Here is a 24,217-nt window from a genome sequence, read left to right as displayed (position 1 = left end):
TGCACCAAACTGGCTCTCTGCAGTCTTCTTTACCTTGTAAGGTGACGAGTCCTTGGAAGGCTGACAGAAGAAGACGACGACTGCGGATTTATACCCCACCCTTCTCTCTGAATCAGAGACTCAGAGCGGCTTACAATCTCCTATATCTTCTCCCCCCACAACAGACACCCTGTGAGGTGAATGGGGCTGAGAGGGCTCTCCCAGCAGCTGCCCTTTCAAGGACAACTCCCGTGAAAGCTATGACTATCCCAAGGCCATGCCAGCAGGTGCAAGTGGAGGAGTGGGGAGTCAAACCCGGTTCTCCCAGATGAGAATCCACGCACTTAACCACTACACCAAACTGGCTCTCACTGAGTGTCCCTGAGTTAACCTGGGTTCAGAGAGGCCTCTTTGGCCCTGACCTGGATAGCCCAAGCAAGCAGGGCCAATCCTGGCGAGTACTTGGTTGGGAGACCTCCAAGGAATACCAAGGCCGGGATGCAAAGGCAGGCAATAGCAAACCACTTCGCTGAAATGTCCAAGCCCCACTAGGGGTCGCCAAAAGCCAGACATGACTTCCAAGCATGCACACACACTATATATATTCCCCCCCCCCCCCAAAAAAAAGAGCTCCCCATCTCTGGCCCTTACCTGCACCAAAGCCGCTGGTCGGGTTGTTTAGCACCACAGGACTGGTGGACAAGCTGGTGAGGACAGCCGCGGCCATCACCTCGTCAATCCCCGCCTTCCCTGAGAGCTTCCTGGAGAGCAAAGAAAAACTGGGTCAACAGCGTCATTCGCACCCGCAACCTGCCTCAAAGGCAACACAGGATCCGCACTCTGGCACAAGAAGAGTCAGTTTGGTGTGGAGAGCCAGTTTGGTGTAGTGGTTAAGTGTGCGGACTCTTATCTGGGAGAACCGGGTTTGATTCCCCACTCCTCCACTTGCACCTGCTGGAATGGCCTTGGGTCAGCCATAGCTCTGACAGAGGTTGTCCTTGAAAGGGCAGCTGCTGTGAGAGCCCTCTCCAGCCCCACCCACCTCACAGGGTGTCTGTTGTGGGGGAGGAAGGGAAAGGAGATTGCAGGCCGCTCTGAGACTCTGTCCTTGAAAGGGCAGCTTCTGGGAGAGCTCTCTCAGCCCCACCCACCTCACAGAGTGTCTGTTGTGGGGGAGGAAGGGAAAGGAGATTGCAGGCCGCTCTGAGACTCTGTCCTTGAAAGGGCGGCTGCTGTGAGAGCCCTCTCCAGCCCCACCCACCTCACAGGGTGTCTGTTGTGGGGGAGGAAGGGAAAGGAGATTGCAGGCCGCTCTGAGACTCTGTCCTTGAAAGGGCAGCTTCTGGGAGAGCTCTCTCAGCCCCACCCACCTCACAGAGTGTCTGTTGTGGGGGAGGAAGGGAAAGGAGATTGCAGACCGCTCTGAGACTCTGTCCTTGAAAGGGCAGGTTCTGGGAGAGCCCTCTCAGCCCCACCCACCTCACAGGGTGTCTGTTGTGGGGGAGGAAGGGAAAGGAGATTGTAGGCCTCTCTCTGTCCTTGAAAGGGCAGCTGCTGGAAGAGCCCTCTCAGCCCCACCCACCTCACAGGGTGTCTGTTGTGGGGGAGGAAGGAAAAGGAGATTGTGAGGCGCTCTGAGACTCTTCGGAGTGGAGGGCGGGATATAAATCCACTATCTTCATCTACCTCACAGGGTGTCTGTTGTGGGGGAGGAAGGAAAAGGAGATTGTGAGCCGCTCTGAGACTCTTCGGAGTGGAGGGCAGGATATAAATCCAATATCTTCATCTTCTTCTACGCGCAGGCCTCTCGTGGAGCAATCAGCACCATTGGTGCTACCTTCAGAACTGTGCAGAATCCATCCCCAAACCAGAATTTTCAGCTTCCATCCCGTCTTCAGCCAAAGTAACAGTACTGTAATTTTGCATTTGGGTTGTATTTATATCCTGGGTTTTTTCCCCCTCCAGTCCAGATTCAAAGCTGCTTTCAGAACAATGTTCTCCCACTCCTGTTTTCTCACAACAGCCTGGTGAGATGGGCTAGGCTGAGAGTTTGTGACAAGCCCAAGGGCACCTGGTGAACTTCCGTAATCGAAACCGGGATTCGATCCCAGATTGTCCAGGGTCCTAGTCCACCAGTCTAGCCACTAAATCACACTGTAACCTGCAATTAGCACTGCTGCCAGTTGAAGGTCAAAAACTATAAAGCAGAGAGGAACAGACCCAACAGACAGCTCTCAGATCAATGGCATTTAATAGAGGTTGTTCCCAGAATTGTAGTTTTCAAAAACAAGTTTCTAGTCCTCAGGGTGATGGAGATAGGCTCCAAAAAGTCCAGACCAAAGGATGGAGTATTCAGAACAGCAGAGGTCCCTCAGTGGGGAATCAAACTCGGTTCTCCCAGGTAAGAGTCCGCACACTTAACTACTACACCACACTGGCACCTGTGCATAAACTGAACTCATGAGTGTGCAAAAAGCTTCAGAGGATACAAGCTGTCTGCTTCTCCTCTTGGAGAGAGAAAAAATGCAAAAAAAAAAAGCAGAACTCTCCCAAGCTGGAGACACGAGAAGAAATTCTGCAGGTTTGACACAAGCACTCAGAGTTGAATTTGAGAAAGTTGCATGCAAAGAAGTGTTTCGCACCCGCTCCACGATTCAAGGTGGGAGGCTTGCCACCCAAAAGCACCCAGATGTGCCCATCTGGCCCACAGTATACAACAACGATGCCAGCCAATAGTATACAACACCACTGCCAAAGCCAGAGGGCTGAGAGCAGAGACTCAACGTGTCTGGCCACGCCGTGCAACACATTTCAAAAAGGACTGCTGGGATGCACCCTTCCAAGTACAGACAAGACCCAGTAGGGAAGGAGGGAGGGAGGGAGGGAGGAAGGAAGGAAGGAAGGAAGGAAGGAAGGAAGGAAGGAAGGAAGGAAGGAAGGAAGGAAGGAAGGAAGGAAGGAAGGAAGGAAGGAAGGAAGGAAGGAAGGAAGGAAGGAAGGAGGGAAGGGAGAGAGGGAAATTGCTGAAAATTCTGAGTTTGTGGTTGCTGGGGAACTGCTGTTTGTTTGGTTTGAATGGGCTAAAGGTGATTGTTGCTGATTGATTAGGAGTGGCTGTGTTCCTGGGGCAGACTGAGGCCCCACCCTCTTTGCATTATTAAGCTGCACCTTGCCAGAGGTGCGAGCCGAAGGGCGTGAGCCAAAGGGCTCTTGGCCTGGGGGCTGCGTAAAGACCAGGAACCCAGATGCCTCTTTTCCTTGTGTTCCCAATAAGGTAAGTAGACCCTCCAGAAGGAGAGCCATATGAACAAACAGGATTTAAAAGGGGACTGCATATTTTAAAAAAGATATCATGAAGGTAAGAATGCCAGCAGGGGGGTGGGGGCTTTCCAGTGTTTTGAGTGTCACATGTATGACTATCTGCCCACAGGACAGAAGTCTTAGGTGTGTGCTCGATGCAAGGAGCTCCTGGTCCTCAGGGAACGAGTTCGTACCCTTGAGGCTGAGGTGACTGACCTGGAGAAGCAGAGACGGTCAGTTAGGCACTCGGAGAAGGCTCTTGGGGACGTATTAGATGAGCCCCACTCTGAACATGACAGCCCCATTGCTGCCAGGGAGCATGAGGGTCGAGAGGGAACACGGCACCATGCTGAGGATAAGGGGAATGTGCCCTCAGTAGGGACCTCTTCTTCAGTTGGTGAGCGGGTATCCTTTCGCGCCAAGGAACCATCCCTGGGCAGGGAGAGGGGGGGTCTTGGTAGTTGGTGATTCGATCCTTAGGCAAGTAGACAGCTGGGTGGCAAAACAGTGAACTGATCATATGGCGACTTGCCTGCCTGGTGCGAAGGTAGCAGACATTACGTGTGTTGTAGATAGGCTGATAGACAGTGCTGGGGAGGAGGCCAGTGGTCATGGTGCATGTGGGGAAATGCAGTCATGAGGTCCTGGAGGAAAAAATTAGGCTGCTAGGCAGGAGACTTAAGGCCAGGACCTCCAAGATAGCCTTCTCAGAAGTGCTACCTGTTCCACGTGCAGGGCTGGAGAAAAAGGCACAAATTAGAAGTCTCAATGTGTGGATGAGACGATGGTGTAGGGAGGAAGGGTTTAAGTTTGTTAGGCACTGGGATGCTTTCTGGAACAAGCGGGAGCTGTACAAAAGAGACGGTCTCCACTTGTCCCCGGATGGAACCAGGCTGCTGGCGCTTAAAATCAAAAAGGTGGCAGAGGAGTTTTTAAACTAAATCTTGGGGGAAAGCTGACAGGAGATGAAATGTCTCTGGTTCAGGAGGACTCATCTCAAAGAGATGAAGGGTTAGCTGTTACTTTTCTACCAGGTAATGGATCAGAGTTGTCCACTGGAGATGGTGACAAACAGTATGGACTGTCTGCCAAAATCTTGAGGCGGCAGGAGGAAGGTGGCGGGCCTAGCTTGCCTGGGAAATTATAGATGTTTGTATACAAATGCTAGAAGTAAAATTGTTCGACGTAAAATTGGTGAGTTGGAATGTTTAGTGTTGGGGGGAAAACATAGACATTGTGGGAATTTCAGAAACTTGGTGGAATGAGGAGAATCAGTGGGACACGGTGATTCCTGGATATAAGTTATATCGGAAGGATAGGGAGGGAAGGGTTGGAGGTGGGGTGGCTCTGTATGTCAGAGAGGGTATACAGTCCAGTAAGACTGAGGTCAGAGAATTAGATTCCCTTCTAGAAATGCTTTGGGTCGAAATAGAGGGCCCCAAAGGAAATTTAACTATTTGAGTTTGTTATCGCCCACCAAATCAAAAGATAGAAGACGATTATAATATGATGGAAGGCTTAAAGATAGCGGCTAAACGTAAAAACTGTGTCGTAATAGGTGATTTTAACTACCCGCAGATTGATTGGGTCAATATGTGTTCTGGTCGAGAGAAAGAGATTGAGTTTCTTGATGCTCTCAATGACTGTGCTATGGAGCAGATGGTCACAGAACCTACCAGGGGTGGGGGGATCCTGGATTTGGTCCTAAGTAATGCAAGAGTCCCGTAGAAGAAGTGGTGTGGCCTTTATAGTTAACAAGAGAGTGAGGAAGGCAGTAATGGGATACAAGCTCAAAAATGACAGAATGATCCCGGTCTGTATCCAAGGCTTACTGATGTAACAAACATTAATTTGAGCAGACTTCGGAGGATGGTGGAAGACAGGAGGGCCTGGCATGACTTTATCCATGGGGGTCAAGGGTTGCCAAGTCCAATTTAAGAAATATCTGAGGACTTTGGGGGTGGAGCCAGAGAGACATTAGGGGTGGAGCCAAGATCAAGGCTGTGACAAGCATAATTGAACTCCAAAGGGAGTTCTGGCCATCACATTTAAAGGGACCGCACACCTTTTCAATGCCTTCCTTCCATAGGAAATAATGAAGGATAGGGGCACCTTCTTTTGGGGCTCATAGAATTGGACCCCCTGGTCCAATCGTTTTGAAACTTGGGAGATATTTTGGGGAGAGGCACTAGATGCTGTGCTGAAAATTTGGTGCCTCTACCTTAAAAAACAGCCCTCCCAGAGCCCCAGATACCTGTGGATCAATTTTTTATTTTCTATGGGAATAAATCTCCATAGGGAATAACAGAGTTCCCAGCAGATATTTCCCTCCCCTCCCCCCGCTTTCTGACAACTCTGAAGCGGGGGGAGGGCCTCCATACCGGGGGATCCCCTGCCCCCACCTGGGGATTGGCAACCCTAATGGGGTCGCAAAGAGCCGACTCGACTGTGTGACTGAACAACAACAACAAAAAATGCCCAAGACTTGGTGAGAGATGTAAAAAGTTATTGCACCGCTTGGGAGCAGTGACCATAATGTTATTGACCATTTGTATAAATAGGGAGTTGCCCCAAAAGACCAGCACAACCACGTTTAACTTTAAAAGGGGTAAATTCTCTGAGCTGAGGAGGCATGTGAAGAGGAAACTGAAAGGAAAGGTAAATACAGTCAAAACCCTTTGGGAAGCTTGGAGGCTATTTAAAACTACAGTCCTAGAAGCTCAGATAAAATACATACCACAAGTTAGGAAAGGCACAAACAGGTATAAGAAAAGGCCTGCATGGTTAACAAACGAAGTAATGGAAGCTGTAAAAGGTAAGAAGGACTCCTTTAAGCGGTGGAAAACCAGTCCAAGTGAGATTAGTAAAAGGGAACACAGGCTGTGGCAAATCAAATGCAAGACTGTGATCAGGCAGGCAAAAAGGGAATATGAGGAGCACATTGCAAAATTTTGGAAGGGGTGTTAAAAGACCTGAATCAGATTGAGGTGACAAGAGAGGAGGTCCTACAACTGATTGATGAATTAAAAACAAATAAGTCACCAAGTCCGGATGGCATACATCCAAGAGTTCTGAAAGAACTCAAAATTGAACTTGTGGATCTCCTGACAAAAATATGTAATCTTTCATTGAAATCTGCCTCCGTTCCTGAGGACTGGAAGGTAGCAAATGTCACCCCCATCTTTAAAAAAGGGTTCCAGAGGAGATCTGGGTAACTACAGGTCAGTCAGTCTGACTTCAATACCGGGAAAGTTGGTAGAAACCATTATCAAGGACAGAATGAGTAGGCACATTGATGAACACAAGTTATTGAGGAAGACTCAGCATGGGTTCTGCAAGGGAAGATCTTGCCTCACTAACCTGTTACAGTTCTTTGAGGGGGTGAACAAACGTGGACAAAGGAGACCCAATAGATGTTTACCTTGTCTTCTAGAAAGCTTTTGATAAAGTTCCTCATCAAAGGCTCCTTAGAAAGCTCGAGAGTCATGGAGTAAAAGGACAGGTCCTCTTGTGGATCAAAAACTGGCTAATTAATAGGAAGCAAGAGTGAGTATAAATGGGCAGTCTTCGCAGTGGAGGACGGAAAGTAGTGGGGTGCCGCAGGGCTCAGTACTGGGTCCCATGCTCTTTAACTTGTTCATTAATGATTTGGAGTTGGGAGTGAGCAGTGAAGTGGCCAAGTTTGCAGATGACACTAAATTGTTCAGGGTGGTGAGAACCAGAGAGGATTGTGAGGCACTCCAAAGGGATCTGTTGAGGCTGGGTGAGTGGGCGTCAACATGGCAGATGCGGTTCATTGTGGCCAAGTGCAAAGTAATGCACATTGGGGCCAAGAATCCCAGCTACAAATACAAGTCGATGGGGTGTGAACTGGCAGAGACTGACCAAGAGAGGGATCTTGGGGTTGTGGTAGATAACTCACTGAAAATGTCAAGACAGTGTGCAATTGCAATAAAAAAGGCCAACGCCATGCTGGGAATTATTAGGAAGGGAATTGAAAACAAATCAGCCAGTATCATAATGCCCCTGTATAAATCAATGGTGCAGTCTCATTTGGAATACTGTATGCAATTCTGGTCACCGCACCTCAAAAAGGATATCATAGCATTGGAAAAAGTGCAGATAAGGGCAACTAGAATAATTAAAGGTTTGGAACACTTTCCCTTTGAAGAAAGGTTAAAACGCTTGGGGCTTTTTAGCTTGGAGAAACGTCGACTGCGGATCTCCTGACAAACGGGGTGACATGATAGAGGTTTACAAGATTATGCATGGGATGGAGAAAGTAGAAAAATAAGTCCTTTTCTCCCTTTCTCATAATACAAGAACTCATGGGCACTCAATGAAATTGCTGAGCAGTCAGGTTAAAATGGATAAAAGGAAGTACTTCTTCACCCAAATGGTGATTCACTGCCACAGGAGGTGGTGGCAGCTACAAGCATAGCCAGCTTCAAGAGGGAATTGGATAAAAATATGGAGCAGAGGTCCATCAGTGGCTATTAGCTACAGTATGTGTGTGTGTGTGTGTGTATTGGCCACTGTGTGACACAGAGTGTTGGACTGGATGTGCCATTGGCCTGATCCAACATGGCTTCTCTTATGTTCTTATGAAGGGAGGGAGGGGAGGGAGGGAGGGAGGAAGGAAGGAAAATAGATGGGGGAGGGAGAGGTGGACAGAAAGCAACTTTTAACTTCAAGTCCATTTTCCAAGCTGCTGCCTGGCTTGGAGAAGTGATTTAAAGAGAAAAACGTCTTTTCCAAGATGGGGTGGCAGGGGCTTTGAGGGCCCCATGTGACTCCCGAGCTGCCGTTTGGCCAGCCCTGACCCAGGCTCTGTAGCCTTTCCTCCGGGGGAAGGGGCTCCAAAACACCCCCCTCCCCATCATTTTGCTTTCTCTCCTCTGTACTTTTCCCAGCTCCACAGGGCCCTTTCGGAAAGGAGGCCTGTTCTACTCATGCATTCTACAACACCATAAGCTGTCCCAGTTTCTGAACTTTCCCCCCAAGTCAGTGTTACTCAGAAGGAGGTCAGAAGGTCTCGCCCCGCCCCTGTCAGCCGTCTACCACCCTGCAAACATCACTGCCTCACTTTATAAAGAAGCCGTGTACCGGATCGGCTCCTCCTCTCCCGCACTCTCAGCTTATCTGTCTCTGCCGGGACAGGACAGGCCAATGGGAGTGCAGTTGCCAGTGGAACCAACAGCCTTGTGCAAAGAGCTGGCCCAGCTCCCTTACCCACCCCCTGGCAGGCCCCAGCCCCTCATTCCCCCCCCCCCCGCTTCCTGTGGCAACGCTCCCATCCCAATAGGGACAAACAAACACTTGGAAGCTTTTTCACTCCCAGCCGGGAGAAAAGCTGCCAAAGTTCCAGGCTGGGGAAAGGAAGAGAGGCGGGGGGGGGGGGGGGGAAGGGACTTTCTCTTAAGTAGCCAACCCCCAGAGGTTTGGGGGATTTTTTGCTTTGCAAGCGCCAGCAGGATAGTTTTCGCAATCGACTGTGGCAAAGCCAGGGCCGCCCTGAGCGACTGCGCCGAATTCCAAAGGTTGCAAGCGGCCCCCGGTCCTTTTTAGAACAACCTACAGCTGACACTGAAGAGATCTTTTAAAAGTCCCTGGACCAAGGGAGGTTAGATTGAAAACAACGAGGGAGCAAGCCTTCTCAACAATGGCTCCCCAATGGTGGAATCAACTACCAGAAGAGGTGCAAGCCCTGCGAGACCTAAATCAGTTTCGCAGGGCTTGCAAAACTGCCCTCTTTCAGCTCGCATTAAGATGAAACCCGGGAAATGACATCTAGCCATCTTATACATAGCCTGAACTGTAGCACCGGAACTTATAATTTATAATGGTCTATTCTGTTTATCTTAAGTTTAACTTAATTTATCTATTTTAATTGTTTAATTGTTCTGTAGTAATATTGTATTTTATTGTAATCATGGTGTATACCGTGTCGTGTTAGCCGCCCGGAGCCTGCCTTTGGCGGGGGAGGGCGGGATATAAAACTAAAATAATAATAATAATAATTATTATTATTATTATTATTATTATTTATTTATTATCATAGTGCCAGGAATCGTTTTGTAGAAAAAGAGGTGCCGGAACTCACTAGCTAACTCATTTACATATGCCCCACGCCCCCGACTTCACCGGAAGGTGTACGGAATTATCAATCTTTATTGCATTAGCAACAAAATGCCACAGCGACCGACAACCAGACACAACAATTAAAAAAAAAAACATTCAATACAACAACAGAATTATATTCATCATGATAAAATTTAGGCTGAATTATCAATAAAAATGTATCCAATGAAATCCTAAGAAAACAACCCACAGTGGTAAAAAGGAGAGTAGCTAATATATCTCATTACTCTTTTTTTTTTAATCTATCAGTGGCAGCCACAAACTTTGCCGCTTGGAAATTAATAGAATCATAGAGTTGGAAGGGACCTCCAAGGTCATCTAGTCCAATCCCCTGCACAATGCAGGAAACTTACAAATACCTCCTCCTAAATTCACAGGATCCCCATTGCTGTCAGATGGCCATCTAGCCTCTGTTTAAAAACCTCCAAGGAAGGAGAGCCCACCACCTCCCGAGGAAGCCTGTTCCACTGAGGAACTGCTCTGACGGTCAGGAAGTTCTTCCTAATGTTGAGCAGGAAACTTTTTTGATTTCTGGCAATTAGAATAATGAAAGGGTTGGAATACTTTCCCTACGAAGAAAGGTTAAAACGCTTGCGGCTCTTTAGCTTGGAGAAATGTCAACTGAGGGGTGACATGATAGAGGTTTACAAGATTATGCATGGGATAGAGAAGGTAGAGAAAGAAGTACTTTTCTCCATCTCACAATATGAGAACTCGTGGGCATTCAATGAAATTGCTGAGCAGTCAGGTTAGAACGGATAAAAGGAAGTAGTTCTTCAACCAAAGGGGGATTGACACATGGAATTCACTGCCACAGGAGGTGGCGGTGGCTGCAAGCATAGACAGCTTCAAGAAGGGATTGGGTAAACATATGGAGCAGAGGTCCATCAGTGGCTATTAGCCACAGCGTATTGTTGGAACCCTCTGTCTGGGGCAAGTGATGCTCTGTATTCTTGGTGCTTGGGGGGGCAACAGCGGAAGGGCTTCTAGTGTCCTGGCCCCACTGATGGACCTCCTAAGGCACCTGGGTTTTTTGGCCACTGTGAGTGAGTGTTGGACTGGATGGGCCATTGGCCTGATCCAACATGGCTTCTCTTATGTTCTTATATCTGGGGCAGTGATGCTCTGTAATCTTAGTGCTGGGGGGGGGCAACAGTGTGAGGGCTTCTAGTGTCCTGGCCCCACTGGTGGACCTCCTGATGGCACCTGGGTTTTTTGGCCACTGTGAGACACAGAGTGTTGGACTAGATGGGACACTGGCCTGATCCAACATGGCTTCGCTTATGTTCTTATGTGTCACAGAGTGTTGGACTGGATGGGCCTGATCTAACATGGCTTCTCTTATGTTCTTATGTGACACAGAGTGTTGGACTGGATGGTCCGTTGACCTGATCCAACATGGCTTCTTTTATGTTCTTATTTAATTTCAACCTGTTGGTTCTCACCTTACCTTCTGGGTAGGCCCTGGCCTCTATGCCCTGTTGGTGGCACACCTGAAGAAGTGAGCAGTGACTCACAAAAGCTCATACCCTGCCGCAAATTTTGTTATTCTTTAAGGTGCTCCTGGACTCTTGGCTCTTTTCTACGTTCGGTATTGTCTACTCAGACTGGCAGAGGCTTTCCAGGGTCTTCAGGCTGAAGACTTTCCCATCACCTCTTGCCTGGCCCTCTCAACTGGAAATGCCGGGGATTGAACCTGGGACCTTCTGCATGCAAAGCAGCATGTTCTTCCACAAAGTCACGGCCACTCCCAAGCCACACAGGCCTCCCCCCAGTGTGATTCTTCAAACAGAAGGAGACGTAAGTACACTCTGGCTCAATGCTCTCTCCAGAGCAACGCAGCTGCCCAGATCTGGAAAGAGACAGGCTCGGGGCGGGCCGTGTGCATCACAGAATCCAACCCACGCAGGCGCTCTGCCAAGCGAGGCTGTTTACTACAAGAGCGATGCCTTAACAAGTCTCAGTAGACCCCGCCACGCTGCAGGGAGTGGCGAGGACGCAGCTGCAAGCGATCTGGCGCCGACAAGGAAGGAACCGCCCTCTGCCCCACGCCGGCACAGACAACACCCACCCACCCGCGACAAGTTGTCAGCTGGAACGAAAGCACTTCTCACCAATATTCCCTCTAAGCTGCAGTCTTGTGAGCAAACATTCTACTTTGTGAGCTACTGGCATGGAAGCTGTGAGCTACTGCATCAACTAGCTTGCTCCGGGGCCATTTTTTCCTGAGCTAAGACAAAAATGTGTCAGCCAGGAGCTAAAAAATCTGTGAGCTAGCTCACAGTAACACTGCTTCTCATGCAAATCTGGGGAACCAAGGGGCAGAAACAGAGGTCAGCTTGCAAGGGAGGGAGGGACTGTGGCTCTGCTTTGCATGCAGAAGGTCCCAGGTTCAATCCCTTGCGAGGTGGGTGGGGCTGAGAGAGCTCCGACAGAAGCTGCCCTTTCAAGGAAAACCCTGCGAGAGCTGTGGCTGACCCAAGGCCATTCCAACAGCTGCAAGTGGAGGAGTGGGGAGTCAAACCCGGTTCTCCCAGATAAGATCTCTTGCTCTCTTGGAAGTATAAACTTAGATGCTTACTAGTCCTAAGCCACCAGTGGCAGCCGCTGTTTTTGCATCCACGAAAAAAAACCCTTTTATTTAAATGAGGATAGCCAATCACAAGCCCTGCTTTACAAAGGCCCCACCCACTTTCTGAAAAGCTCAGCGGGTGTCTGGATGCTGTCAACCGTGTTAGGAAGGCCTTGGCTACACCACCCATTTACCCAAACTTCGTTAGGTCCATTTCCGGGATTCAACTCCTTGTAGAACGTTGCAACACGGTTTGCTTGAGCCTAACACGAGAAACCACGCGGCGTACCAAAATGTGAAACCAGTCCCTCCGTACGGCTGCCTTGAGATGAATTAAGGATTGTCTCGGGCAGGGGTCATTTTGTAGGAAAATAAGTGGTGGAGCTCAATAGCATAACTCATTAGCATATGGTGCCGCGCTCCCCCCCCCCCCCAGCCAAAAGCAAGACCTGCTGCAAGGAAGGAGAGCCCCGGGCGAGCGAGGCCTGCTTGGGCTGCCTAGAGATCCAGCCAGCCCAAGCAGGCTTCACTTGCCTGGGGCTCTCCTGGACCACCCCCCCCCACCCCGGTCAAAAGCCCAGCAAGTCACCCACCGCCCAAAATCACATAAGAAGTGGAGAAAGGGTGGAGTGGGTTTCTCCAGGGGTTAATGAGGGCTGCTGGGGGCGTGGCAAAGCTCCTGGTGGCTGGCTGGCTGCCCGCTCTCCTAATCCAGGGATTGTTATGCAGCTGCACCTACTATTCAATGGACAAGGTAGATAGGTGGGGGTGGGAGGGGGGCCGTCAGAAAGGTGTAGGAGCTGCGCTCCTGTGAGCTCCTGCTGAATCTGTAGAAAAGATCCTTTCCCCGCCCCTTGGATACCAGTGCCAAACACAAGCGCACATAAGGCAGAAACGTCAGAGAACTACTCGTCAGACTAGCTGGCCCGGGCGGCAGAGAACAGAGAGTTTGGCTAGGAAAAGACGCAGCCCGCAAAGCTCACACGGCTAGGGAAAGACGCAGCCCGCAAAGCTCACACAAGCAACCTTGGCAAAGATCTCCACTGACTTTATTTCGCAACGTTTTAAGAACCGCAGAGCGCTTTCAGACCGGCGTTAAGGCCAGAGCTGCTGGAGCCGATCCCGCCTAGAACGGGCGAGAAAGAGGGCATTAACGCACGGCGCACGTGTAGAGGCTAGAAATCATTTCTCACATCTCCCGTTCTTCAAGGCAGGGAGAAAAACCACCAGCCCGGTAGCTTTTAGCTAAAGAGCCACGCGTGATGTAAGTAAGAAAGGAAAAAGGAAAGGTCCCCTGTGCAAGCACCGGTCGTTTCCGACTCTGGGGTGACGTTGCTTTCCCAACATTTTCACGGCAGTCTTATTACGGGGCGGTTTGCCATTGCCTTCCCCAGTCTTTTACACTTTCCCCCCAGCAAGCTGGGGACTCCTTTGACCGACCTCGGAAGGATGGAAGGCTGAGTCAAGCATGGGCCGGCTACCTGTATCCAGCTTCTGCCGGAATCGAACTCAGGTCGTGAGCAGAGAGTTCAGACCACAGTACTGCAGTACTGCTGCTGCAAGAGGGTAGATAAAGCTGCTTTTATCTGCTTACCCGCCCTGCGCCTGCCTTGGTGGGATATAAACCCCACAAACAAACAAGAAAATAAATAAGATTATACTGAATCAGATCCTTGGCCCATCAACATCAGTGGTATCTACGCAGACTGGCAGTGGCTCTCCAGGGTTTCTGGTAGAGGTCGTCCTCTTTACCGCCTACCTTGAATCACAGAATCCTAGAGTTGGAAGGGATCCCTCAAGGTCATCTAGTCCAACCCTCTGCACAATGCAGGAAACTCACAAACGCCTCCCCCTAAATTCACAGGATCGGCATTGCTGTCAGGTGGCCAGCTAGCCTCTGTTGAAAAACCTCCCAGGAAGGAGAGCCCGCCACCTCCCGAGGACTGAATCTGGTATATTCTGCGCACCAAAACCAATTCTGAACCATAGCCCCCGCCCCCAAATCTTGGCACCCAATCATTACCGGCGCATACAAATCCCGCCAAAATCTCTCCCACCACCCCAGCCCTAATTGACCAGCAACGATAAAGTCTCCTTTGGTCTCCCAAGGGAGAGCAAATTTTCAGCAAGCAAGAAAATGGAGGTACAGTCAGAGACAGACTGGAATGTTAAGATGGCCCCCAGGAAGAAGATGAGTGGCTGCTATGGTCCAATCAGATTCGACCACCCCAGCAATGATGCTCAAGGGCAATTGGACCATCCAATGACAGTTTTCACAGCACATGGGATAACCCAGTTTTCACATCACAAAAGATAACCCTATGCCTAGAGAGCCAGTTTGGTGTAGTGGTGAAGTGCGCGGACTCTTATCTGGGAGAACCGGGTTTGATTCCCCACTCCTCCACTTGCGGCTGCTGGAATGGCCTTGGGTCAGCCACAGCTCTCACAGGAGTTGTCCTCAAAAGGTCAGCTTCTGGGAGAGCTCTCTCAGCCCCACCCACCTCACAGGGTGTCTGTTGTGGGGAAGGAAGGGAAGGGAGATTGTGAGCTGCTCTGCAACTCTGATTCAGAGAGAAGGGCGGGGAATAAATCAGCAGTCTTCTTCTAAAAAGGATATTTCAAAACTTCTCCACTTGTGGCTGCTGGAATGGCCTTGGGTCAGCCACAGCTCTCACAGGAATTGTCCTTGAAAGGGCAGCTTCTGGGAGAGCTCTCTCAGCCCCACCTACCTCACAGGGTGTCTGTTGTGGGGAAAGTAGACAAAGGAGATTGTAAACCACTCTGAGACTCTGAGTGAAGGGTGGAATATAAATCCAGTATCTTCTTCACAGCTGGCTGGGTCCGAAACGAGAGAACCCAAAAGTCTTGACATCAGATCTCAGCTCTGTCCCAGCCGCTAGTGGAACAATGGCCCACCAGAGACTTCCGCAGGAAGTTCAGCAGCAACTCCAACCCTGGTTGCCAAGCGATCGTTCCAGAGCTCGAAGTCTCAAACTTAGTGGATTCGTTTTTATATTTCCCCATCCCAATCACACGGTGCTTTCTCCACAAAGGCACAACGCCACGGGGCTCCCACACAGAATCACAGCCAACGGTAGCTTTTGACAATTCACGTTACGGCTGCGAGCGTGATTCTGTGGGAGAGCCAGCGCGGCAAACTGGTTAAAGCAGGGGTGTGTCAAACTCATTTGTTATGAGGGCCAGATCTGATATAAGTGAGACTTCGTTGGGCTGGGCTATGTTGGGCCAGGCCACGTGCGCCTATTTAAGATTAAATAGCAGGGATATAAACTTTATAAAGGACACGGACATATGAACATATGAAGCTGCCTTATACTGAATCAGACCTTTGGTCCATCAAAGTCAGTATTGTCTTCTCAGACTGGCAGCGGCTCTCCAGGGTCTCAAGCTGAGGTTTTTCACACCTATTTGCCTGGACCCTTTTGAGTTGGAGATGCTGGGGATTGAACCTGGGACCTCCTGCTTTCCAAGTGGATGCTCTACCACTGAGCCACTGTCTCTCCCCTGCTCTCCAGGGTCTCAAGCTGAGGTTTTTCACACCTATTTGCCTGGACCCTTTTTTGGAGATGCCGGGGATTGAACCTGGGACCTCCTGCTTTCCAAGTGGATGCTCTACCACTGAGCCACTGTCTCTCCCCTGCTCTCCAGGTTCTCAAGCTGAGGTTTTTCACACCTATTTGCCTGGACCCTTTTTTGAAGATGCCAGGGATTGAACCTGGGACCTTCTGCTTCCCAAGCAGATGCTCTACCACTGAGCCACTGTCCCTTCCCATGTATGTTGGACTGCCATTTTGCTCCAAACCCAGGGCCAGTTCTCTACCCAAACAACAAGGGAACCCCATAAGACTTCTACAGCACAACTGAGGCCTGGGAGAAGGTGAGAGGCATGGTTTATGCCATCTTCACCTAGAACTTCTGAGACACTAACATGGTCACTTGGCCTGCTCTCAACATGGATTGCCGAGTATAAACCTCATCTCTTCCCCTTTTCATTTGCCAACACACCAACATCACAGATACCTGTTGCTTTTTTGCCAGACAAACGCAAAGATTTTTTTTTAAAGAACTTAAACCTTGCTTAAATGTTAGCCCTCGTTGGTCTTAAATGTGCTTTCTTTGTATTTCTCCCATGGGACCCAGAGAACTGGGCAAAGGAAGCTCTGGCTCTTTCCTTCCTTCCCCAGGGGACCAGGAGAGGGAGGAGCCTCAGTCAATAGAAGGAAGAGAGGCTTGGCTCAGTAGCTCTGCTGTGCGATTGAGAGAGCCTGGCAAAGCAAGTTCTTCCTTCCCCCTCCTTCCTCCCCAAGGAAGGAGCCTCAGCCAATGGAGAAAACAGAGGCTTTGCTCTGTAGCTCCGGTGCGATTGAGCAAACCTTCCAGAAGGGAGCAAGAGAAAGGGAGTTGGGCTGGGATTTGGCAGGCACAAATTCCTGCCTGTGTCATGGAAGCTTGATGGGTGACTTTGGCCCAAGCACACACCCTCAGCCTAACCTCCTTCCCAGCAATCTGTCTATTTATTCATTTATTATTTGGACTTTTATGCCGCCCTTCCCTGCCCGTAGGGCTCAAGGCAGCTTCCGTCAGAATACAATACAACGATATTGCTAAAATAAATTGGCACTGAAACACAGCGCAGTTCAGGAGAAAACAAGGGGGAGACTAATTTGGACAGAAATAAGGGCTGTGAAATTTGGAGAAAGTGCTGTTGTGTGGGTAAACAGAAGAGGAGAGTAGGATGAGAAGAGGAAAGAAGAGGAGGAGGGAAGAAAATGATATTGGATTTATATCCCGCCCTCCACTCTGAATCTCAGTCTCAGAGCAGCTCACAATCTCCTTTATCTTCCTCCCCCACAACAGACGCCCTGTGAAGTGGGTGGGGCTGAGAGAGCACTCCCAGAAGTTGACCTTTTGAGGACAGAGAACGGCCTACAATCTCCTTTCCCTTCCTCCCCCACAACAGGCACCCTGTGAGGCGGGTGGGGCTGGAAAAGGCTCTCCCAGCAGCTGCCCTTTCAAGGACAGAGAGTGGCCTACAATCTCCTTTATCTTCCTCCCCCACAACAGACACCCTGTGAGGTGGGTGGGGCTGAGAGAGCACTCCCAGAAGCTGACCTTTCGAGGACAACTGCTATGATAGTTGTCGCTGACCCAAGGTTATTCCAGCAGCTGCAAGTGGAGGTGTGGGGAATCAAACCCGGTTCTCCCAGATAAGAGTCCACGCACTTCACCATTACACCAAACTGGAGAGGAGGAAGAGGAAGAAGAAGAGGAGATTGGATTTATACCCCACCCTTCACTACCCAAAGAAGTCTCAGAGTGGCTACCGGAATCTTTAGGGTTGTCAATCCCCAGGTGGGGGCAGGGGATCCCCTGGTTTGGAAACCCTCCCCCCGCTTCAGGGTCCTCAGAAAGCGGGGGGAGGGGAGGGAAATGTCCGCTGCGAACTCTATTATTCCCTATGGAGATTTATTCCCATAGAAAATCATGGAGAATTGATCTGGGGCTCTGGGGGGCTGTTTTTTGGGGTAGAGGCACCAAATTTTCAGTATAGCATGTAGTGCCTCTCCCCAAAATACCCCCCTAGTTTCAAAAAGATTGGATCAGGGGCTCCAATTCTATGAGCCCAAAAGAAAGTGCCCCTATCCTTCATTATTTCCTATGGAAGGAAGGCATTGAAAAGGTGTGCCGTCCTTTTAAATGTGATGACCAGAACTCCCTTTGGAGTTCAATTATGCTTGTCACAGCCTTGATCTTGGCTCCACCCCTAATGTCTCCTGGCTCCACCCCAAAGTCCCCAGATATTTCTAGAATTGGACTTGGCAACCCTAGGACTCTTGCTCTTTTCTACTGAGCGCACATTATTCAGCATTTGTGAAAGCTTTATAATTTTATTGGATTTTAGAAAAAGAATACCACAGATTTATACCCTGCCCTTCTCTCTGAATCAGAGACTCAGAGCAGCATACAATCTCCTTTATCTTCCTCCCCCCACAACAGACACCTGTGAGGTGGGTGGGGCTGAGAGAACTCTGACAGAAGCTGCCCTTTCAAGGACAACCTCCGACAGAGCTATGGCTGACCCAACGCCATGGCAGCAGGTGCAAGTGGAGCAGGGGGGGAATCAAACCCGGTTCTCCCAGATAAGAGTCCGCGCACTTAACCACTACACCAAACTGGCTCTCCACACCAAACTGACTCTCCACACCAAACTGGCTATCAGGCCCCCAAGCAACTGGCTGTCATTAGCTTCCAGCAGGTGCATGTGGAGGAGTGGGGAATCAACCCCAGTTCTCCAGATAAGAGTCCGCACACTTCACCACTACACCAAACTGGCTCTTTATTATTCGTCCTCCAGTTGTTTAATAATATGGTCTCTGGAACCCTAGGGATCTTTACTGAGAGCGCTGCCTGTGTTTTTTCAACAATTTGTCGCCCAAATGTCTGCGTTCGGGGAAGCCGAAATCTTGCTGGGCCATAAAGGGCTGATTGGGGCCGCTTTTCCACCAGGTGGCGCTCTGCCCACTTTCAGCCTCCTTTGCCGGCAGCCCCGTTTCCCTGGGGCCGGGGAAGCCACTTCCTGTTGCTCTCGGCTTAGGCGGACGGGCAAGGCAAACACGGAGCGCCTCCAACGCTGTAATCTAAGAAGATTAAATGCACGTAATTGCGTCCCGATTATTTTTAGCCTGGTGCTTCCCTGCCAGGGAATGATGTGGCTCGCCAGAGCGCCACATTCCTCAGCGCCTGTGAAGCGCCCGCTGGGCACCGCCAGTGTGCGCCGGCTGGAGAGCCGTAGGCTCGCCATGTCGGCCGTGGTGCGAAAGAATTGGGAGGGGCACCGTGCTGTGCAGTGGCACGACCGGAGCATTGTCTGCCTGCGCGGGGTGGGATTTTAGCAGGAGCTCCTTTGCCTATTAGGCCCCACCCCTCTGATGTAGCCAATCCTCCGAGAGCTTACCAAAAAGAGCCTTGTAAGCTCTTGGAGGATTGGCTACATCAGAGGGGTGGGGCCTAATATGCCAAGGAGCTCCTGCTAGAATTCCACCCCTGGCGCCCTGGAACCTCCGAGGTTTCACTCTTTAATGCCCCTCTAGCAAACTAGAGATGTGTTGAACCCAGGACCGCAGGACGTAAAGGGAGCCTCTGCACCCAATGCCAGATCCTTCAACCTATGCTAGGGATGCCAGTTCCCATTGGGGGCAAGGGATCCCCCGGTTTGGAGAAGTGGAGAAATGTGAAGCACTGCTACAGTTTTGAAATTACCACATTGGCACAGCGAGGAGGGAGGGAATTCTTCAATTCTGGCCAAACACCAGTTGGCATCTCTACGGCATTCTGGGAGATGCCAAGAAAGGAGCATATTGACATGGATGATATTGATACTGAATTTATATCCTGCCCTATACTCTGAATCTCAGAGCGGCTCATAATCTCCATTACCTTCCCCCCTGCCCCACAACAGACACGCTGTGAGGTGGGTGGGGGCTGAGAGAGCTCTCCCAGCAGCTGCCCTTTCAAGGACAATCTCTGCCACAGCTATGGCTGACCCAAGGCCATTCCAGCAGGAGTGGAGGAGTGGGGAATCAAACCCGGTTCTCCCAGATAAGAGTCTGCAAAGGTGTCAAACATACAGCCCAGGGGCCAAATCAGGCCCCTGGAGGGTTCCTATCAGAAGAAGAAGAAGATATTGGATTTATATCCCACCCTCCACTCTGAAGAGTCTCAGAGCGGCTCACAATCTCCTTTCCCTTCCCCCCCCCCACAACAGACACCCTGTGAGGTGGGTGGGGCTGGAGAGGGCTCTCCCAGCAGCTGCCCTTTCAAGGATAGAGAGCGGCCTACAATCTCCTTTCCCTTCCTCCCCAACAACAGACCCCCTGTGAGGTGGGTGGGGCTGGAGAGGGCTCTCCCAGCAGCGGCCTTTTCAAGGACAACCTCTTCCAGAGCTATGGCTGACCCAAGGCCATGGCAGCAGCTGCAAGTGGAGGAGTGGGGAATGAAACCCGGTTCTCCCAAATAAGAGTCCGCGCACTTAACCACTACACCAAACTGGCTCTCCACACCAAACTGGCTATCAGGCCCCCAAGCAACTGGCTGTCATTTGCTTCCTTCTCCCTCTCTCTTGCTTCCTTCTGCATCACAGCTTGCTTTGCTGGGCTCGCTCATTTGCACAGGAGCTACAGAGAAAAACCTCTATTTTCTCCATTGGCTGAGGCTCCTCCTTTGGAAGGAAGGGGGGGAGGGATAGCTTGCTTTGCCAGGCTCTCTCAATCGCACAGCAGAGCTACTGAGCCAAGCCCTCTTCCTTATATTTGCTGAGACTCCTCCCCCTCCTGGCCCCCTGGGGAAGGAAGGAAAGACCCAGAGCTTCCTTTGCCAAGTTCCCTGGATCGCATGGGAGAAATACAAAGCACCTATAAGACCCAACGAGTGCTAATGTTTTTTTTTAAAAGAAAATCTTTAATTGTGTTTCTCTGTGTCCTTTATAAAGTTTATATCTCTGCTACCTAATCTTAAATAGAAACACATATGGTCCATCTGGACATGGCCCGACCGACTAGGTCTCATTTATGTCAGATCCGGCCCTCATAATAAATGAGTTCGACACCCCTGCTCTACACCATACTGGCTCAGGGAGGGAGGGGAGGGAGGGAGGAAGGAAGGAAGGAAGGAAGGAAGGAAGGAAGGAAGGAAGGAAGGAAGGAAGGAAGGAAGGAAGGAAGGAAGGAAGGAAGGAAGGAAGGAAGGAAGGAGAGGGGAGGGAGAGAGGGAGGAAGGAAGATGGGGAGGGAGGGAGATGGGGAGGGAGGGAAGGAAGGAAGGAAGGAAGGAAGGAAGGAAGGAAGGAAGGAAGGAAGGAAGGAAGGAAGGAAGGAAGGAAGGAGAGGGGAGGGAGAGAGGGGAGGGAGGAAGGAAGATGGGGAGGGAGGGAAGGAAGGAAGGAAGGAAGGAAGGAGGAGAGGGAGGGAGAGAGGGGAGGGAGGGAGGGAGGGAGGAAGGAAGGAAGGAAGGAAGGAAGGAAGGAAGGAAGGAAGGAAGGAAGGAAGGAAGGAAGGAAGGAAGGAAGGAAGGAAGGAGAGAGGGGAGGGGAGGGAGAGGGAGAAGGGAGGAAGGGAGGGAGGAGGAAGGAGAGAGGGGGAGGAGGAAGGAAGGAAGGAAGGAAGGAAGGAAGGAAGGAAGGAAGGAAGGAAGGAAGGAGGAGAGGGGAGGAGAGAGGGGAGGAAGGGAGGAGGAAGGAAGATGGGGAGGGGGGAGATGAGAGGAAGGAAGGAAGATGGGGAGGAGGAAGGAAGGGAGGGAGGGAGGGAGAGAGGGGAGGAAGGGAGGAGGGAGGAAGGAAGGGAGAAGGGAGGGAGGAGAGGAAGAGGGAGGAAGGGAGGGAGGAAGGGAGGGAGAGAGGGGAGGGAGAGAGGAAGGGAGGAAGGGGGGGAGGAGGAAGGAAGGAAGGGAGGGAGGGAGGGGAGGGAGAGAGGGGAGGGAGGGAGGAAGGAAGGAAGATGGGGAGGGAGGAAGGAAGGAAGAGAGGGAGGGAGAGAGGGGAGGGAGAGAGGGGAGGAGGAGGAAGGAGGAAGGAAGGAAGGAAGGAAGAAGGAAGGAAGGAAGGAAGGAAGGAAGGAAGATGGGGAGGGAGGAAGGAAGGAAGATGGGGAGGGAGGGAGGGAGGAAGATGGGATGGGAGAGGTGGAAAGAAAGCAACTTCAACTTTAAATGCATTTTTTAAGCTGCCGCTGGCTTAGCTTGGAGAAGTGATTTAAGAGACACAGGCCTTCTCCCAGCCAGCTGGTGGGGGCTTCGAGAGCCACACAATCTGTGTGAAAGAGCCACATGTAGCTCTCAAGCCGCAGCTTGGCCGCCCCTGCTCTAGCCTGCTCTCAGAAACCTGGACCACGAAAGTCGCTTGACAGGTATCCAACCGCACGCCTGAGACTCCTGTTATTCAGCAGATCAACCTCCTCCATGGATACTACGCCTAGCCCAGCAGTCTTGACGCATCTTGGGAAGCGGACGTCACCGTATGCAGGGGGGAGGAGCGACAGGGAATTGGCAAGCAGACTCTTAAGCTACCACAGCAGCCATTCAATGAATTTTGTGGGAACTCTCGCACTCAGGACCAAGTCCAAAGGTTTTCCCACCAAAGCAAAAAAACAACCCCACCGGATGCTTTCTTTGCAGCAGATCCGATTCTGAGACACCTCCCCCCCCGCATACAATAGTCAGACTACCCCACTCCCTGCAGTGACCGTACCTTTGGCTGGGCACCGGGATGTGGTCTGAATGGTGCAGAGGTGTCTGGTCGAGGAGCCACAGCACCGCTGCCTCTCCCCTCCGGCTCTTTTAGCACCAAGGGGTCCGAAAGGTGCCTCGATCGGCCATTGGCGGCTTCCACTCCTCCCGGAAGCACCTTTCCGTTGCAGTGAGCGGGGTTCTGGAAGGAAAGCAGAAGAACTCGACGCTAGAGGCTGGTCTCAAACGGAGAGTCGCTCTAGCCGTTGCTGAACAGAGCGCCGTTGCTTCCTTTGAGCTTGATGTTGCCAGTGCCACATCTCCTACCTCACAGGGGGTCTTGTTGGAGGGGCGGGGGGAGGTAAAGGAGCTTGTGACCGCAGGGGTGTCGAACTCATTTGTTACGAGGGCCGGATCTGACATAAACGTGACTTTGTTGGGCCGGGCCATGTCTGGCTGGGGCCGTGTGTGTTCCTATTTAAGATGTGGTAGCAGAGATACGAATTTCTATAAAGAACACAAATACATATATAGATATATATTTAAAAAACTTAAAACATGCCTCAAACGTTAGCACTCATACTTTCTTTGTCGTTCTCCCACGGGATCCAAGGAACTGGGCAAAGGAAGCTCTGGCTCTTTCCTTCCTTCCCCAAGGGACTGGGGGGGAGGAGCCTCAGCCAATAGAAGGGAGGGAGGCTTGGCTCAGTAGTTCTGCTGTGCGATTGAGAGAGCCTGGCGAAGCAAGTTATTTCTCTCCCCGCTTCCTCCCCAATGGAGGAGCCTCAGCCAATGGAGAAAATAAAGGTTGTGCTCTGTAGCAGCTGAGCAAGCCTTGCAAAGCAAGCTGTTATGCAAAAAGAAGCAAGATATAGGGAGAAGAAAGCAGCTGACAGCCAGTTCCTCAGGTGCCTGATAGGAACCCTCCGGGGGCCTAATTTGGCCCCAGAAGTGCATGTTCGACACCCTTCGAGTATAGGGTGGGATATATAAATCTATATATAAATCTAATATGAAGATGAAGAAGATATTGGATTAATATCCCGCCCTCCACTCCAAAGAGTCTCAGAGCGGCTCACAATCTCCTTTACCTTCCTCCCCCACAGCAGACACCCTGTGAGGTGGGTGGGGCTGGAGAGGGCTCTCCCAGCAGCTGCCCTTTCAAGACCAGAGAGCGGCCTACAATCTCCTTTCCCTTCCTCCCCCACAACAGACACCCTGTGAGGTGGGTGGGGCTGGAGAGGGCTCTCACAGCAGCTGCCCTTTCAAGGACAGAGAGCGGCCTACAATCTCCTTTCCCTTCCTCCCCCACAACAGACACCCTGTGAGGTGGGTGGGGCTGGAGAGGGCTCTCACAGCAGCTGCCCTTTCAAGGACAACTCTGCCAGAGCTATGGCTGACCCAAGGCCATTCCAGCAGCTGCAAGTGGAGGACTGGGGAATCGAACCCGGTTCTCCCAGATAAGAGTCCGCACACTTCACCACTACACCAAACTGGCTCTCCTTCGTCATCTTCTTCTTCCTGTGGCAGTCATTTGCACAGGACGGTGCCGTACAACATGGGGGAGGCTGCTTCAGTGTGTGTGTTCTGCCTGAAATCCGCCACCCGCTCATGCAATCTCCGCGCTCCAAATTACCCACTTGCGCAACGAGACGGCCGCCCCTCGACGTCCAGCCTCGAACAAAGGGCAGACTCGCTCAGGATAGATCGGTCTGCTCTCGCGCCCGAGCTGCTATTAAGACTTTTCCCCGGGCATGAGAAGAGGCAGGGTGAGTTCTTGGCTTTGCTCCCTGAATGCCAGAACCCCCCCTGCCCCTCCCCCCCCCCGTGGCTCTCAGCTTTATCTTAGATAAACAGAGCAGGTGCAGACCAAAGCAGCTCATGAGCTCGCCGGTATTCGCCCCAGCCGGGAAAACCCTCTACGACAAGAGTGGCCAAATTGTGGCTCAGGAGCCACACGTGGCTCTTTCACACATATTATGT

The 24,217-nt window shown here is 51.1% G+C and overlaps 1 protein-coding gene across 1 annotated transcript in view; it reads right to left on the bottom strand.

Annotated features, from left to right (window-relative positions):
• Positions 1 to 24,217, bottom strand: part of SLC2A4RG (SLC2A4 regulator) — a 59,245-nt gene that overhangs the window by 23,044 nt on the left and 11,984 nt on the right. Inside the window, 3 exon segments of the mRNA XM_060230591.1 lie at positions 631 to 740; positions 22,257 to 22,333; positions 22,335 to 22,436. Of these exon segments, the coding sequence (XP_060086574.1) occupies positions 631 to 740; positions 22,257 to 22,333; positions 22,335 to 22,436 (289 nt within the window).

The sequence above is a fragment of the Heteronotia binoei genome, chromosome 2, assembly GCF_032191835.1.
Source record: "Heteronotia binoei isolate CCM8104 ecotype False Entrance Well chromosome 2, APGP_CSIRO_Hbin_v1, whole genome shotgun sequence".
Taxonomy (NCBI): Eukaryota; Metazoa; Chordata; class Lepidosauria; order Squamata; family Gekkonidae; genus Heteronotia; species Heteronotia binoei.
The sequence above is the reverse complement of the archived record's forward strand: the minus strand, read 5'-3'. Positions and strand labels throughout refer to the sequence as shown.